Below are 15000 nucleotides of genomic sequence, written 5' to 3' on the forward strand. Positions count from 1 at the left end.
GAACATAGGAGAGGCAACATTAATACAGGTCTGGAACACAGGAGAGGCAACATTAATACAGGCCTATAACATAGGAGAGGCAACATTAATACAGTTCTGGAACACAGGAGAGGCAACATTAATACAGGCCTGGAACATAGGAGAGGGAACATTAATACAGGCCTGGAACATAGGAGAGCCAACATTAACACAAGTCTGGAACATAGGAGAGGCAACATTAATACAGGCCTGGAACATAGGAGAGGCAACATTAATACAGGCCTGGAACATAGGAGAGGCAACATTAATACAGGTCTGGAACACAGGAGAGGCAACATTAATACAGGTCTGGAACACAGGAGAGGCAACATTAACACAAGTCTGGAACACAGGAGAGGCAACATTGATACAGGTCTGGAACACAGGAAAGGCAACATTAATACAGGTCTGGAACACAGGAGAGGCAACATTAATACAGGTCTGGAACACAGGAGAGGCAACATTAACACAAGTCTGGAACACAGGAGAGGCAACATTGATACAGGTCTGGAACAAAGGAGAGGCAACAGTAATACAGGTCTGGAATACAGGAGAGGCAACATTAATACAGGTCTGGAACACAGGAGAGGCAACATTAATACAGGCCTATAACATAGGAGAGGCAACATTAATACAGGTCTGGAACACAGGAGAGGCAACATTAATACAGGCCTGGAACATAGGAGAGGGAACATTAATACAGGCCTATAACATAGGAGAGGCAACATTAATACAGGTCTGGAACACAGGAGAGGCAACATTAACACAAGTCTGGAACACAGGAGAGGCAACATTGATACAGGTCTGGAACACAGGAAAGGCAACATTAATACAGGTCTGGAACACAGGAGAGGCAACATTAATACAGGCCTGGAACATAGGAGAGGCAACATTAACACAGGTCTGGAACACAGGAGAGGCAACATTAACACAAGTCTGGAACAGAGGAGAGGCAACATTAGTACAGGTCTGGAACACAGGAGAGGCAACATTAATACAGGTCTGGAACATAGGAGAGGCAACATTAATAAAGGTCTGGAATACAGGAGATGCAACATTAATACAGGTCTGGAACACAGGAGAGGCAACATTAATACAGGTATGGACACAGGAGGGGAAACATTAACACAGGTCTGGAACACAGGAGAGGCAACATTAATACAGGTCTGGAACACAGGAGAGGCAACATTAATACAGGTCTGGAACACAGGAGAGGCAACATTAATACAGGTCTGGAATACAGAATGGGAAACATTAACACAGGTCTGGAACACAGGAGAGACAACATTAACACAGGTCTGGAACACAGGAGAGGCAACATTAATACAGGTCTGGAACACAGGAGATGCAACATTAATACAGGTCTGGAACACAGGAGAGGCAACATTAATACAGGTCTGGAACACAGGAGGGGAAACATTAACACAGATCTGGAACACAGGAGAGGCAACATTAATACAGGTCTGGGACGCAGGCGAGGCAACATTAATACAGGTCTGGAACACAGAATGGGAAACATTAACACAGGTCTGGAACACAGGAGAGGCAACATTAATACAGGTCTGGAACACAGAATGGGAAACATTAACACAGGTCTGGAACACAGGAGAGGCAACATTAATACAGGTCTGGAACACAGAATGGGAAACATTAACACAGGTCTGGAACACAGGAGAGGCAACATTAATACAGGTCTGGAACACAGGAGAGGCAACATTAATACAGGTCTGGAACACAGGAGGGGAAACATTAACACAGGTCTGGAAGACAGGAGAGGCAACATTAATACATGTCTGGGACGCAGGCGAGGCAACATTAATACAGGTCTGGAACACAGGAGAGGCAACATTAATACAGGTCTGGAACACAGGAGAGGCAACATTAATACAGGTCTGGGACGCAGGCGAGGCAACATTAATACAGGTCTGGAACACAGAATGGGAAACATTAACACAGGTCTAGAACACAGGAGAGGCAACATTAATACAGGCCTGGGACGCAGGCGAGGCAACATTAATACAGGTCTGGAACACAGAATGGGAAACATTAACACAGGTCTGGAACACAAGAGAGGCAACATTAATACAGGTCTGGAACACAGAATGGGAAACATTAACACAGGTCTGGAACACAGGAGAGGCAACATTAGTACAGGTCTGGAACGCAGGCGAGGCAACATTTATACAGGTCTGGAACACAGAATGGGAAACATTAACACAGGTGTGGAACACAGGAGAGACAACATTAATACAGGTCTGGAACACAGGAGAGGCAATATTAATACAGATCTGGAACACAGGAGATGCAACATTAATACAGGTCTGGAGCACAGGAGAGGCAACATTAATACAGGTCTGGAACACAGGAGGGGAAACATTAACACAGGTCTGGAACACAGGAGAGGCAACATTAATACAGGTCTGGGACGCAGGCGAGGCAACATTAATACAGGTCTGGAACACAGAATGGGAAACATTAACACAGGTCTAGAACTCAGGAGAGGCAACATTAATACAGGTCTGGGACGCAGGCGAGGCAGCACTAATATAGGTCTGGAACACAGAATGGGAAACATTAACACAGGTCTGGAACACAGGAGAGGCAACATTAATACAGGTCTGGAACACAGAATGGGAAACATTAACACAGGTCTGGAACACAGGAGAGGCAACATTAATACAGGTCTGGGACGCAGGCGAGGCAACATTAATACAGGTCTGGAACACAGAATGGGAAACATTAACGCAGGTCTGGAACACAGGAGAGACAACATTAATACAGGTCTGGAACACAGGAGAGGCAACATTAATACAGGTCTGGAACACAGGAGGGAAAACATTAACACAGGTCTGGAACACAGGAGAGGCAACATTAATACAGGTCTGGGACGCAGGCGAGGCAACATTAATACAGGTCTGGAACACAGGAGAGGCAACATTAATACAGGTCTGGAACACAGGAGAGGCAACATTAATACAGGTCTGGGACGCAGGCGAGGCAACATTAATACAGGTCTGGGACGCAGGCGAGGCAACATTAATACAGGTCTGGAACACAGGAGAGGCAACATTAATACAGGTCTGGAACACATGAGAGGCAACATTAATACAGGTCTGGAACACAGCAGGGGAAACATTAACACAGGTCTGGAACACAAGAGAGGCAACATTAATACAGGTCTGGGACGTAGGCGAGGCAACATTAATACAGGTCTGGAACACAGGAGAGGCAACATTAATACAGGTCTGGAACACAGGAGAGGCAACATTAATACAGGTCTGGGACCCAGGCGAGGCAACATTAATACAGGTCTGGAACACAGGAGAGGCAACCTTAATACAGGTCTGGAACACAGGAGAGGTAACATTAATACAGGTCTGGGACGCAGGCCAGGCAACATTAATACAGGTCTGGAACACAGGAGAGGCAACATTAATACAGGTCTGGAACACAGGAGATGCAACATTAATACAGGTCTGGAACACAGGAGATGCAACATTAACACAGGTCTGGAAGACAGGAGATGCAACATGAATACAGGTCTGGAACACAGAATGGGAAACATTAACACAGGTCTGGAACACAGGAGATGCAACATTAACACAGGTCTGGAACACAGGAGAGGCAACATTAACACAGGTCTGGAACATAGGAGAGGCAACATTAACACAGGTCTGGAACACAGGAGAGGCAACATTAACACTGGTCTGGAACACAGGAGATGCAGCATTAACACAGGTCTGGAACACAGGAGAGGCAATATTAACACAGGTCTGGAACACAGGAGAGGCAACATTAACACAGGTCTGGAACACTGGAGAGGCAAAATTAACACAGGTCTGGAACACAGGAGAGGCAACATTAACACAGGTCTGGAACACAGGAGAGGCAACATTAACACTGGTCTGGAACACAGGAGATGCAACATTAACACAGGTCTGGAACACAGGAGAGGCAATATTAACACAGGTCTGGAACACAGGAGAGGCAACATTAACACAGGTCTGGAACACAGGAGAGGCAACATTAACATGAACTTCAGAAAGCTTCACACAGAACTAAACGTCCAGCTTATTCTGCTACTCATTTCCTCCCTTTCACTGTTGTCTGCAACAAACAATCTGACATCCAAACACACACACACACACATACACATAGACACACACAGATACACATACACAGAAGTAAGATTCGAGAGAAAGGGGTAGGTTGATTGCATTTTCTTGGATTGCAGGAAGGCCTTCGACACAGTTCCTTACAAGAGGTTAGCGCAGAAACTAGAGGATCAGGTTCGTATAACAGGAAGGGTAATGCAGTGGATCAGAGAATACCTGACAGAGAAGCAAAAACTAGTCATGGTACGTGATGAGGTATCACAGTGGGCACCTGTGATGAGCGGGGTCTCACAGGGGTCAGTCCTAGTACCAGTGCTGTTTTTGGTATATGTGAATGACAAGATGGAATGGATAGACTCAGAAGTGTCCCTGTTTGCAGATGATGTGAAGTTAGTGAGAATTAAATCAGATGAGGATCAGGCAGGGCTACAAAGAGACCTGGACAGGCTGGACACTTAGTTCAGCAACTGGCTTCTCGAATTTAACCCCGCGAAATGCAAAGTCATGAAGATCGGGGAAGGGCAAAGAAGACCGCAGAGTATACGCTAGGTGGCCAAAGACTGCAAACCTCACTCAAGGAGAAAGATCTTGCGGTGAGTATAACACCGAGCACGTCTTCGGAAGCACACAGCAACCAGATAACTGCTGCAGCATATGGGCGCCTGGCAAACCTGAGATTAGCGTTCCGATACCTTAGTAAGGAATCGTTCAAGACACTGTACACCATGTACGTCAGGCCCATACTGGAGTGTGCAGCACCAGTTTGGAACCCATACCTGGTCAAGCACGTCACGAAATTAGAGAAAGTGCAAAGGTTTGCGACAAGGTTAGTTCCAGAGCTAAGGGGAATATCCTACGAAGAAAGGTTAAGGGAAATCGGCCTAACGACACTGGAGGACAGGAGGGTTAGTTGAGACATGATAACTACATACAAAATACTGCGTGGAATAGACAAGGTGGACAGAGACAGGATGTTCCAGAGATAGGACACAGAAACAAAGGGTCACAACTGGAAGTTGAAGACTCAGATGAGTCAAAGGGATGTTAGGAAATATTTCTTCAGTCATAGAGTTGTCAGGAAGTGGAATAGTCTAGCAAGTGACGTAGTGGAGGCAGGAACCATACATAGCTTTAAGATGAGGTATGATATTGCTCATGGAGCAGGGAGAGAGAGGACCTAGTAGCAATCAGTGAAGAGGCGGGGCCAGAAGCTGAGTCTCGACACCTGCAACCAAAATTAGGTGAGTACAATTATGTGAGTACACACACACACACACACACACACACACACACACACACACACACACAACACACACACACATACACATACACATACACATACACACACACACACACACACACACACACACACACACACACACACACACACACACACACACACACAGACACATACATATACACACACACACACGCACACACACACACACACACACAAACACACACACACACACACACACACACACACATACACACACACATATGCACAGACATAAAAACTGTGACATCACGAGCATCGACACCGCGACGTCAGCCTTAGCGACGTCAGCCTCAGGGACGTCAGCCAGGAGACGTCAGCCTCAGGGACGTCAGCCAGGAGACTTACATTGACGCTGATCTTGCCTATGGAGATCTTGGAGCCACACTTGCCGTGTTTAGTCTTCTCCACCACCTCCACGTCCTCCCAGGACACTCTCCACGTCATGGAGGCCAGGTCGGCCTCCAGCTTGTAGTGTCTGAGGGGAGAAACGTAACCTCAGTCCAAACATCGTAACCTCAGTCCAAACATCGTAACCTCAGTCCAAACATCGTAACCTCAGTCCAAACATCGTAACTTCAGTCCAAACATCGTAACTTCAGTCCAAACATCGTAACCTCAGTCCAAACATCGTAACTTCAGTCCAAACATCGTAACCTCAGTCCAAACATCGTAAATTCAGTCCAAACATCGTAACCTCAGTCCAAACATCGTAACCTCAGTCCAAACATCGTAACCTCAGTCCAAACATCGTAACTTCAGTCCATATATACATATATATATATATATTTTTTATTATCACACTGGCCGATTCCCACCAAGGCAGGGTGGCCCGAAAAAGAAAAACTTTCACCATCATTCACTCCATCACTGTCTTGCCAGAAGGGTGCTTTACACTACAGTTTTTAAACTGCAACATTAACACCCCTCCTTCAGAGTGCAGGCACTGTACTTCCCGTCTCCAGAACTCAAGTCCGGCCTGCCGGTTTCCCTGAATCCCTTCATAAATGTTACTTTGCTCACACTCCAACAGCACGTCAAGTATTAAAAACCATTTGTCTCCATTCACTCCTATCAAACACGCTCACGCATGCCTGCTGGAAGTCCAAGCCCCTCGCACACAAAACCTCCTTTACCCCCTCCCTCCAACCTTTCCTAGGCCGACCCCTACCCCGCCTTCCTTCCACTACAGACTGATACACTCTTGAAGTCATTCTGTTTCGCTCCATTCTCTCTACATGTCCGAACCACCTCAACAACCCTTCCTAAGCCCTCTGGACAACAGTTTTGGTAATCCCGCACCTCCTCCTAACTTCCAAACTACGAATTCTCTGCATTATATTCACACCACACATTGCCCTCAGACATGACATCTCCACTGCCTCCAGCCTTCTCCTCGCTGCAACATTCATCACCCATGCTTCACACCCATATAAGAGCGTTGGTAAAACTATACTCTCATACATTCCCCTCTTTGCCTCCAAGGACAAAGTTCTTTGTCTCCACAGACTCCTAAGTGCACCACTCACTCTTTTTCCCTCATCAATTCCATGATTCACCTCATCTTTCATAGACCCATCCGCTGACACGTCCACTCCCAAATATCTGAATACGTTCACCTCCTCCATACTCTCTCCCTCCAATCTGATATCCAATCTTTCATCACCTAATCTTTTTGTTATCCTCATAACCTTACTCTTTCCTGTATTCACCTTTAATTTTCTTCTTTTGCACACCCTACCAAATTCATCCACCAATCTCTGCAACTTCTCTTCAGAATCTCCCAAGAGCACAGTGTCATCAGCAAAGAGCAACTGTGACAACTCCCACTTTGTGTGTGATTCTTTATCTTTTAACTCCACGCCTCTTGCCAAGACCCTCGCATTTACTTCTCTTACAACCCCATCTATAAATATATTAAACAACCACGGTGACATCACACATCCTTGTTTAAGGCCTACTTTTACTGGGAAAAAATTTCCCTCTTTCCTACATACTCTAACTTGAGCCTCACTATCCTCGTAAAAACTCTTCACTGCTTTCAGTAACCTACCTCCTACACCATACACTTGCAACATCTGCCACATTACCCCCCTATCCACCCTGTCATACGCCTTTTCCAAATCCATAAATGCCACAAAGACCTTTTTAGCCTTATCTAAATACTGTTCACTTATATGTTTCACTGTAAACACCTGGTCCACACACCCCCTACCTTTCCTAAAGCCTCCTTGTTCATCTGCTATCCTATTCTCCGTCTTACTCTTAATTCTTTCAATTATAACTCTACCATACACTTTACCAGGTATACTCAACAGACTTATCCCCCTATAATTTTTGCACTCTCTTTTATCCCCTTTGCCTTTATACAAAGGGCTCTGGTGGCCTGGTGGTTAACGCTCTCGCTTCACACGGTGAGGGCCTGGGTTCGATTCCCAGCCAGAGTAGAAACATTGGACGTGTTTCTTTCCACCTGTTGTCTATGTTCCCCATCAGTAAAATGGGTACCTGGGTGTTAGTCGACTGGTGTGGGTCGCATCCTGGGACACTGACCTAAGAAGGCCTGGTCACAGACCGGGCCGCGGGGGCGTTGACCCCCGGAACTCACTCCAGGTAAACTCCAGGTATGCTCTCTGTCAATCCCTAGGTACCTTACCCTCTTCCATACATTTATTAAATAATTGCACCAACCACTCCAAAACTATATCCCCACCTGCTTTTAATATTTCTATCTTTATCCCATCAATCCCGGCTGCCTTACCCCCTTTCATTTTACCTACTCCCTCACGAACTTCCCCCACACTCACAACTGGCTCTTCCTCACTCCTACAAGATGTTATTCCTCCTTGCTCTATACACGAAATCACAGCTTCCCTATCTTCATCAACATTTAACAATTCCTCAAAATATTCCCTCCATCTTCCCAATACCTCTAACTCTCCATTTAATAACTCTCCTCTCCTATTTTTAACTGACAAATCCATTTGTTCTCTAGGCTTTCTTAACTTGTTAATCTCACTCCAAAACTTTTTCTTATTTTCAACAAAATTTGTTGATAACATCTCACCCACTCTCTCATTTGTTCTCTTTTTACATTGCTTCACCACTCTCTTAACCCCTCTCTTTTTCTCCATATACTCTTCCCTCCTTGCATCACTTCTACTTTGTAAAAACTTCTCATATGCAAACTTTTTCTCCCTTACTACTCTCTTTACATCATCATTCCACCAATCGCTCCTCTTCCCTCCTGCACCCACTTTCCTGTAACCACAAACTTCTGCTGAACACTCTAACACTGCATTTTTAAACCTACCCCATACCTCTTCGACCCCATTGCCTATGCTCTCATTAGCCCATCTATCCTCCAATAGCTGTTTATATCTTACCCTAACTGCCTCCTCTTTTAGTTTATAAACCTTCACCTCTCTCTTCCCTGATGCTTCTATTCTCCTTGTATCCCATCTACCTTTTACTCTCAGTGTAGCTACAACTAGAAAGTGATCTGATATATCTGTGGCCCCTCTATAAACATGTACATCCTGAAGTCTACTCAACAGTCTTTTATCTACTAATACATAATCCAACAAACTACTGTCATTTCGCCCTACATCATATCTTGTATACTTATTTATCCTCTTTTTCTTAAAATATGTATTACCTATAACTAAACCCCTTTCTATACAAAGTTCAATCAAAGGGCTCCCATTATCATTTACACCTGGCACCCCAAACTTACCTACCACACCCTCTCTAAAAGTTTCTCCTACTTTAGCATTCAAGTCCCCTACCACAATTACTCTCTCACTTGGTTCAAAGGCTCCTATACATTCACTTAACATCTCCCAAAATCTCTCTCTCTCCTCTGCATTCCTCTCTTCTCCAGGTGCATACACGCTTATTATGACCCACTTCTCGCATCCAACCTTTACTTTAATCCACATAATTCTTGAATTTACACATTCATATTCTCTTTTCTCCTTCCATAACTGATCATTTAACATTACTGCTACCCCTTCCTTTGCTCTAACTCTCTCAGATACTCCAGATTTAATCCCATTTATTTCCCCCCACTGAAACTCTCCTACCCCCTTCAGCTTTGTTTCGCTTAGGGCCAGGACATCCAACTTCTTTTCATTCATAACATCAGCAATCATCTGTTTCTTGTCATCCGCACTACATCCACGCACATTCAAGCATCCCAGTTTTATAAATTTTTTCTTCTTCTCTTTTTTAGTAAATGTCTACAGGAGAAGGGGTTACTAGCCCATTGCTCCCGGCATTTTAGTCGCCTCATACGACACGCATGGCTTTCGGAGGAAAGATATATATATTTATATATACTTATATATATATATATATATATATAAATATATATATATATATTAATATATATATAAATACATATATATATATATATATATATATATATATATATATATATATATATATATATATATATATATATATATATATATATATATATATATATATATATATATATATATATATATATATATATATATATATATATAGTATACCTGACTGATTTTACTCACTGAAAATTGCTTATACTGGTATTTAAAAAAATGATTTTCTTTATAAATTCCAAAATATTAAGGAGAAATTCGTATATAGAATGAAATATTTATTGAGTTATTAAGTTCCATATATTGGTAGCAATCTTGTGCCCGTTTTCTTATATAGTGTTAAGCTTCGATAGAAAACGAACTTTATTGTATTTTGAGGGGAAGCTTCGAAAGATTTGCTATACATCCAGATGTTGATATACTTAAACATTGTTATCCTGTCTCCTCTATTCTACTTTCAAAATATACATATGTATTCATGGTATACTGAACGAATACACGTCTGTCATAGATCTACCCTCCAGGTACTTGTAATCCATAAGTTATCGACATTAATAATACTTAAAATGATGTAATAATAATTATAAGTATATAAAGATGTCTCCATGCTATCTTGTTGTGGCTGACATTATGTGAGGGACAACAACAAGAAATTTTAGTGGAATTAATGGTCTCGGAGGGTTAAGAATTGTTTTATTTATGTCTGTATTAGTATTTCTTCAATTCCAGACTATTAGCATATTTATACAAGATTGTCTTTATTCAGTAATTACAGGTGCACATCACCAAATCACCGAATGGTGAAGAATAGCCTTTTTTCGACTTGTGATGGTGAGATGTTCGCGTATTAAGGTGTGTGGTAGTGACGTGTGCTGGTGTAATCTCTAGGACATGTTTATTGGAAACGTTTAAGTCCGAAAAACACATAATCAATTAAGAGTAAATATATGACGTCATTTAGTGTCACTTCGGGATATCACCATTGACTTCACACGCATATACTTCCTCTTTGCTTCATTCAAAATTATAGACGCAGAGGTCTGGATGTTCTCAACTCTACCAACAAGGCCACTACTGAGAAATTCAAGATTCTTGATTCTACCTGGAGGAGAAGTGGTCAACAACACCAGACTTTTTCAAGAAGCGACATTTGCGCCACATGCAAATAATGGCTATAATCATAATCATAATATTTTTTAGAGGGGTGGACCGATAAGCCAATGGAAGTCCTCGGTCAGATGACCGCGAGTATCACATGACTATGACCCGTGTCAGGAAACACCTTACTCTGGCGCAGCCCACACTGGCCAAGTCTTCCACCAGAGATCTCACCAGGAAGGAAGCTCCCCATGACACACCCAACAGTGAAGCAGCAGAGTTCACCATACTTCACAGGAGGTGGAACAAGATCCATGTAGGGTAAATGGGGAGGAATCTTTCCACTTAGAAAACTGATACGACTCCAGAAATGACTGCATCTAGCAGAATCTAATGCACTAGAACAAAGCTGAACTGATCAACAGAGAATCCAACACTAACAATATAAGTCCTGAGTACACGCAGTTGTGTCCTTTCATTTATATTGTCAGTGCCACTTATCTTTGTGCCTTCAGACGTAAGTATCTCACGAATTATTACAAAGACAGAAATAAAGCATAAAGATAGAACAGTCTTTCACTAGCATATGCATGTGATTTTAAATGTAAATGATGACGCTGTTACATTTACAGCAGGAGAATTGTATTTGTAAATGACACCATTAACTGTTACTGAACGAATTTTTTTTTTTGTAAAAATGATTATGATCGTAAGCCATTAGGAAAATTGTACTTAGATGTGCATGAGACCTGTACGTGAAGACACACTTACATGTTCGTGAAGACTCACTTATGTGCATATGAAGACATAAATGTACGTATAGATACAGTCACCAGTATGTGAATATTCATTTACCTGTACGTAATAAAACACCTAAATGTACGTGAATACAGTACCTGTATATGAAGACACTGCCAACAGCCATAGCCACAACCAGCAGTGCCAGCATACCAGCCACGATGCTCCAGGGACCTGACAAGGATGAACGCAGAGTTAAGGATCCTCTAGTATCCTGCGTAGTAGGACCTGCTTAGTAATACTTCATACCCTTGTAGAGTAGGACTCTGAGAACAGCAGAAAGTGTGTTAGGTCTGTGACACGGGTGGTTAGGTCTGTGACACGGGTGGTTAAGTCTGTGACACGGGTGGTTAAGTCTGTGACACGGGTGGTTAGGTCTGTGACACGGGTGGTTAGGTCTGTGACACGGGTGGTTAAGTCTGTGACACGGGTGGTTAGGTCTGTGACACGGGTGGTTAGGTCTGTGACACGGGTGGGGTCTATGAAACGGGTGGTTAGGTCTGTGACACGGGTGGTTAAGTCTGTGACACGGGTGGTTAGGTCTGTGACACGGGTGGTTAGGTCTGTGACACGGGTGGTTAGGTCTGTGACACGGGTGGTTAGGTCTGTGACACGGGTAGGTCTGTGACACGGGTGGTTAGGTCTGTGACACGGGTGGTTAAGTCTGTGACACGGGTGGTTAGGTCTGTGACACGGGTGGTTAGGTCTGTGACACGGGTGGTTAGGTCTGTGACACGGGTGGTTAGGTCTGTGACACGGGTGGTTAGGTCTGTGACACGGGTGGTTAGGTCTGTGACACGGGTGGTTAGGTCTGTGACACGGGTGGTTAGGTCTGTGACACGGGTGGTTAAGTCTGTGACACGGGTGGTTAGGTCTGTGACACGGGTGGTTAAGTCTGTGGGTGGTTAGGTCTGTGACAGTCTGTGACACGGGTGGTTAGGTCTGTGACACGGGTGGTTAAGGTCTGTGACACGGGGGTTGGTTAGGTCTGTGACACGGGTGGTTAGGTCTGTGACACGGGTGGTTAGGTCTGTGACACAGGTGGTTAGGTCTGTGACACGGGTGGTTAGGTTAAGTCTGTGACACGGGTGGTTAGGTCTGTGACAACGGGTGGTTAAGTCTATGAAACGGGTGGTTAGGTCTGTGACACGGGTGGTCTTAAGTCTGTGACACGGGGGTGAAACGGGTGGTTAAGTCTGTGACACGGGTGGTTAAGTCTGTGACACGGGTGGTTAAGTCTATGAAACGGGTGGTTAAGTCTGTGACACGGGTGGTTAAGTCTGTGAAACGGGTGGTTAAGTCTGTGACACGGGTGGTTAAGTCTGTGACACGGGTGGTTAAGTCTGTGAAATGGGTGGTTAAGTCTGTGACACGGGTGGTTAAGTCTATGAAACGGGTGGTTAAGTCTGTGACACGGGTGGTTAAGTCTGTGACACGGGTGGTTAAGTCTGTGACACGGGTGGTTAAGTCTGTGACACGGGTGGTTAGGTCTGACACTGGCCTAATGTTCAGCCGAGTGAACCTCACCAGGTATAGTTTCTTGGCTAGGTTTAGAAATTACGACCCATTAATGCATTAAACTGACGGATACTCACCCTACAAATCACACCCTAAACCTCGTACTCACCCTGAGCTTCAGAACAGCGTGAGTTATCAAAACCACACTCGGGCTGGTCTCTTGGAGGTCGACCACCGGGCCATGTTATATTTCCCATAAACTCCAAAGACTCGCTCTCACCGTAGTATGTAGCCACAGACTGTGTCGGGGAGAGACAAATACTGTTAGTCTGTTGCTGGGATGACCACTGGGGTTTAAAACCTATCGACTACACAAGGGGTCATAAAGACTGCATGTCACCTATTCACTACCAGTCAAAAATACTTTAATACCTAAAAATGGGAATTGAGGTAAACCTCTCAGTGTGTATATACTGAGGGAACATACACTTCTAGGTGTATATTTCCTGCAGACAGACACTACCAGTGCAGCCTTCTATAAATATTAATGAATTTCATAACAAAAATATATGATATATGGAGCATATCCAAGTGGATAACAACATGATAGGTGAGGATAAATCCAGGTGGATAATATGATAGATATAGCCTGGTAATCAGATGAGGTAAAGCAGGTAATCAGTCCCTCAGCCTTGGCTGAGGGACTGATTACCTTATATATTGTATATATTTCCTATTTTCCAGCAGTTATGTCCTTGAATTTATACTGATAAAGCCACTGGATGGCGAAACGTCTACAATAAAGATACCCAGATGTTGCACATGTGTCTAATTATTCATCTTGTCGGTATTGTATACCATTCGTAGACAACTGTAACCCTTGTTTTAAGGGATACAGTGTCACTTATATGGTAGTGTATATTGGTTAAACAGTTTTAATAAGTCTCCTGGTGGGTAAACTTTACAAACTGACCTCAACAGGATCGTAAACAGACACAGAAGCAGCAAATACAACTTTAAAAAAACAGTATTCTTCAGTCTTATTTTTTCTTCAAGGCTGAGGGACTGATCACCTCACACCTGCTTATCCAACTACTTCTGCTGTCTGCTCTATATTTCGACTGAAGAAAGCCTGCTGAGCGGGCGAAACGTCTTGTAAATTAAAGATATCCAAGTGTTGAGCACATTTCTCACTCTTATTACAGTTATTCTCATTTAGTGTTCCCATATTTCTCATGGACAACTTTCTTAATATCAACATGTCCTGTAGCTCGATTGGTAGCGCACTCAGCTCATACACTGAGGTCCGTGGTTCGATCCCCGGTACGGGTGAAAACATTAGGACGTATTGTCTTAAGACACCTGTTGTCCATGTTCACCTAGCAGTAAAATGGGTACCTGGGTGATAGTCGACTGGTGTGGGTCGCATCCTGGGGACAAAATTAACCTAATTTGCGGGAAATGCTCAGCATAACAAGTGGCTTTCTATATAGTAGTATGTTATTGATGTCAGCTATGGTCTGTATACCTTGTATATGTACTTGTAGAAATAAAGATTATTATTATTATTATTAGTTAGTTAGTTAAAGATTAGCCGGTATTCTCCCGGCCCGGGCCTTGTCCAAGTGGTGGCCCGGCCTTGGCTCCCTCTTTAGGGAGTGTCTGAGACCTAAGTCTCCCATGGGAGGAGGCACAAGTACCTCCTCATCTTTGGGACCAACTGTCCCCAGGCCTAGCCACAAGCTAGGCCTCTCTGGTCTGCCATCCCCGCCCCAAGGGGGCTAATGGGAATGACAGTCTTATGAGCTAAAAGCTCGGGCTCAGGCACCTACCCTACCCTAGAAGGGTTAGGCATGGTGTCGATGTTATT

General features: G+C 43.8%; 1 protein-coding gene across 1 annotated transcript in view; it reads right to left on the reverse strand.

Annotated features, from left to right (window-relative positions):
- LOC128698921 (receptor-type guanylate cyclase gcy-28) overlaps positions 1 to 15000 on the reverse strand; it is a 153780-nt gene that overhangs the window by 13992 nt on the left and 124788 nt on the right. The window contains exons 5-7 of the mRNA XM_070090405.1: positions 13300 to 13429; positions 11771 to 11846; positions 5758 to 5887 (exon numbers count right to left, since the gene is read on the reverse strand). Coding sequence (XP_069946506.1) covers positions 5758 to 5887; positions 11771 to 11846; positions 13300 to 13429 — 336 coding nt within the window. The remainder of the gene's footprint in view (positions 1 to 5757; positions 5888 to 11770; positions 11847 to 13299; positions 13430 to 15000) is intronic.

The sequence above is a fragment of the Cherax quadricarinatus genome, chromosome 31, assembly GCF_038502225.1.
Source record: "Cherax quadricarinatus isolate ZL_2023a chromosome 31, ASM3850222v1, whole genome shotgun sequence".
NCBI classification, from domain to species: Eukaryota; Metazoa; Arthropoda; class Malacostraca; order Decapoda; family Parastacidae; genus Cherax; species Cherax quadricarinatus.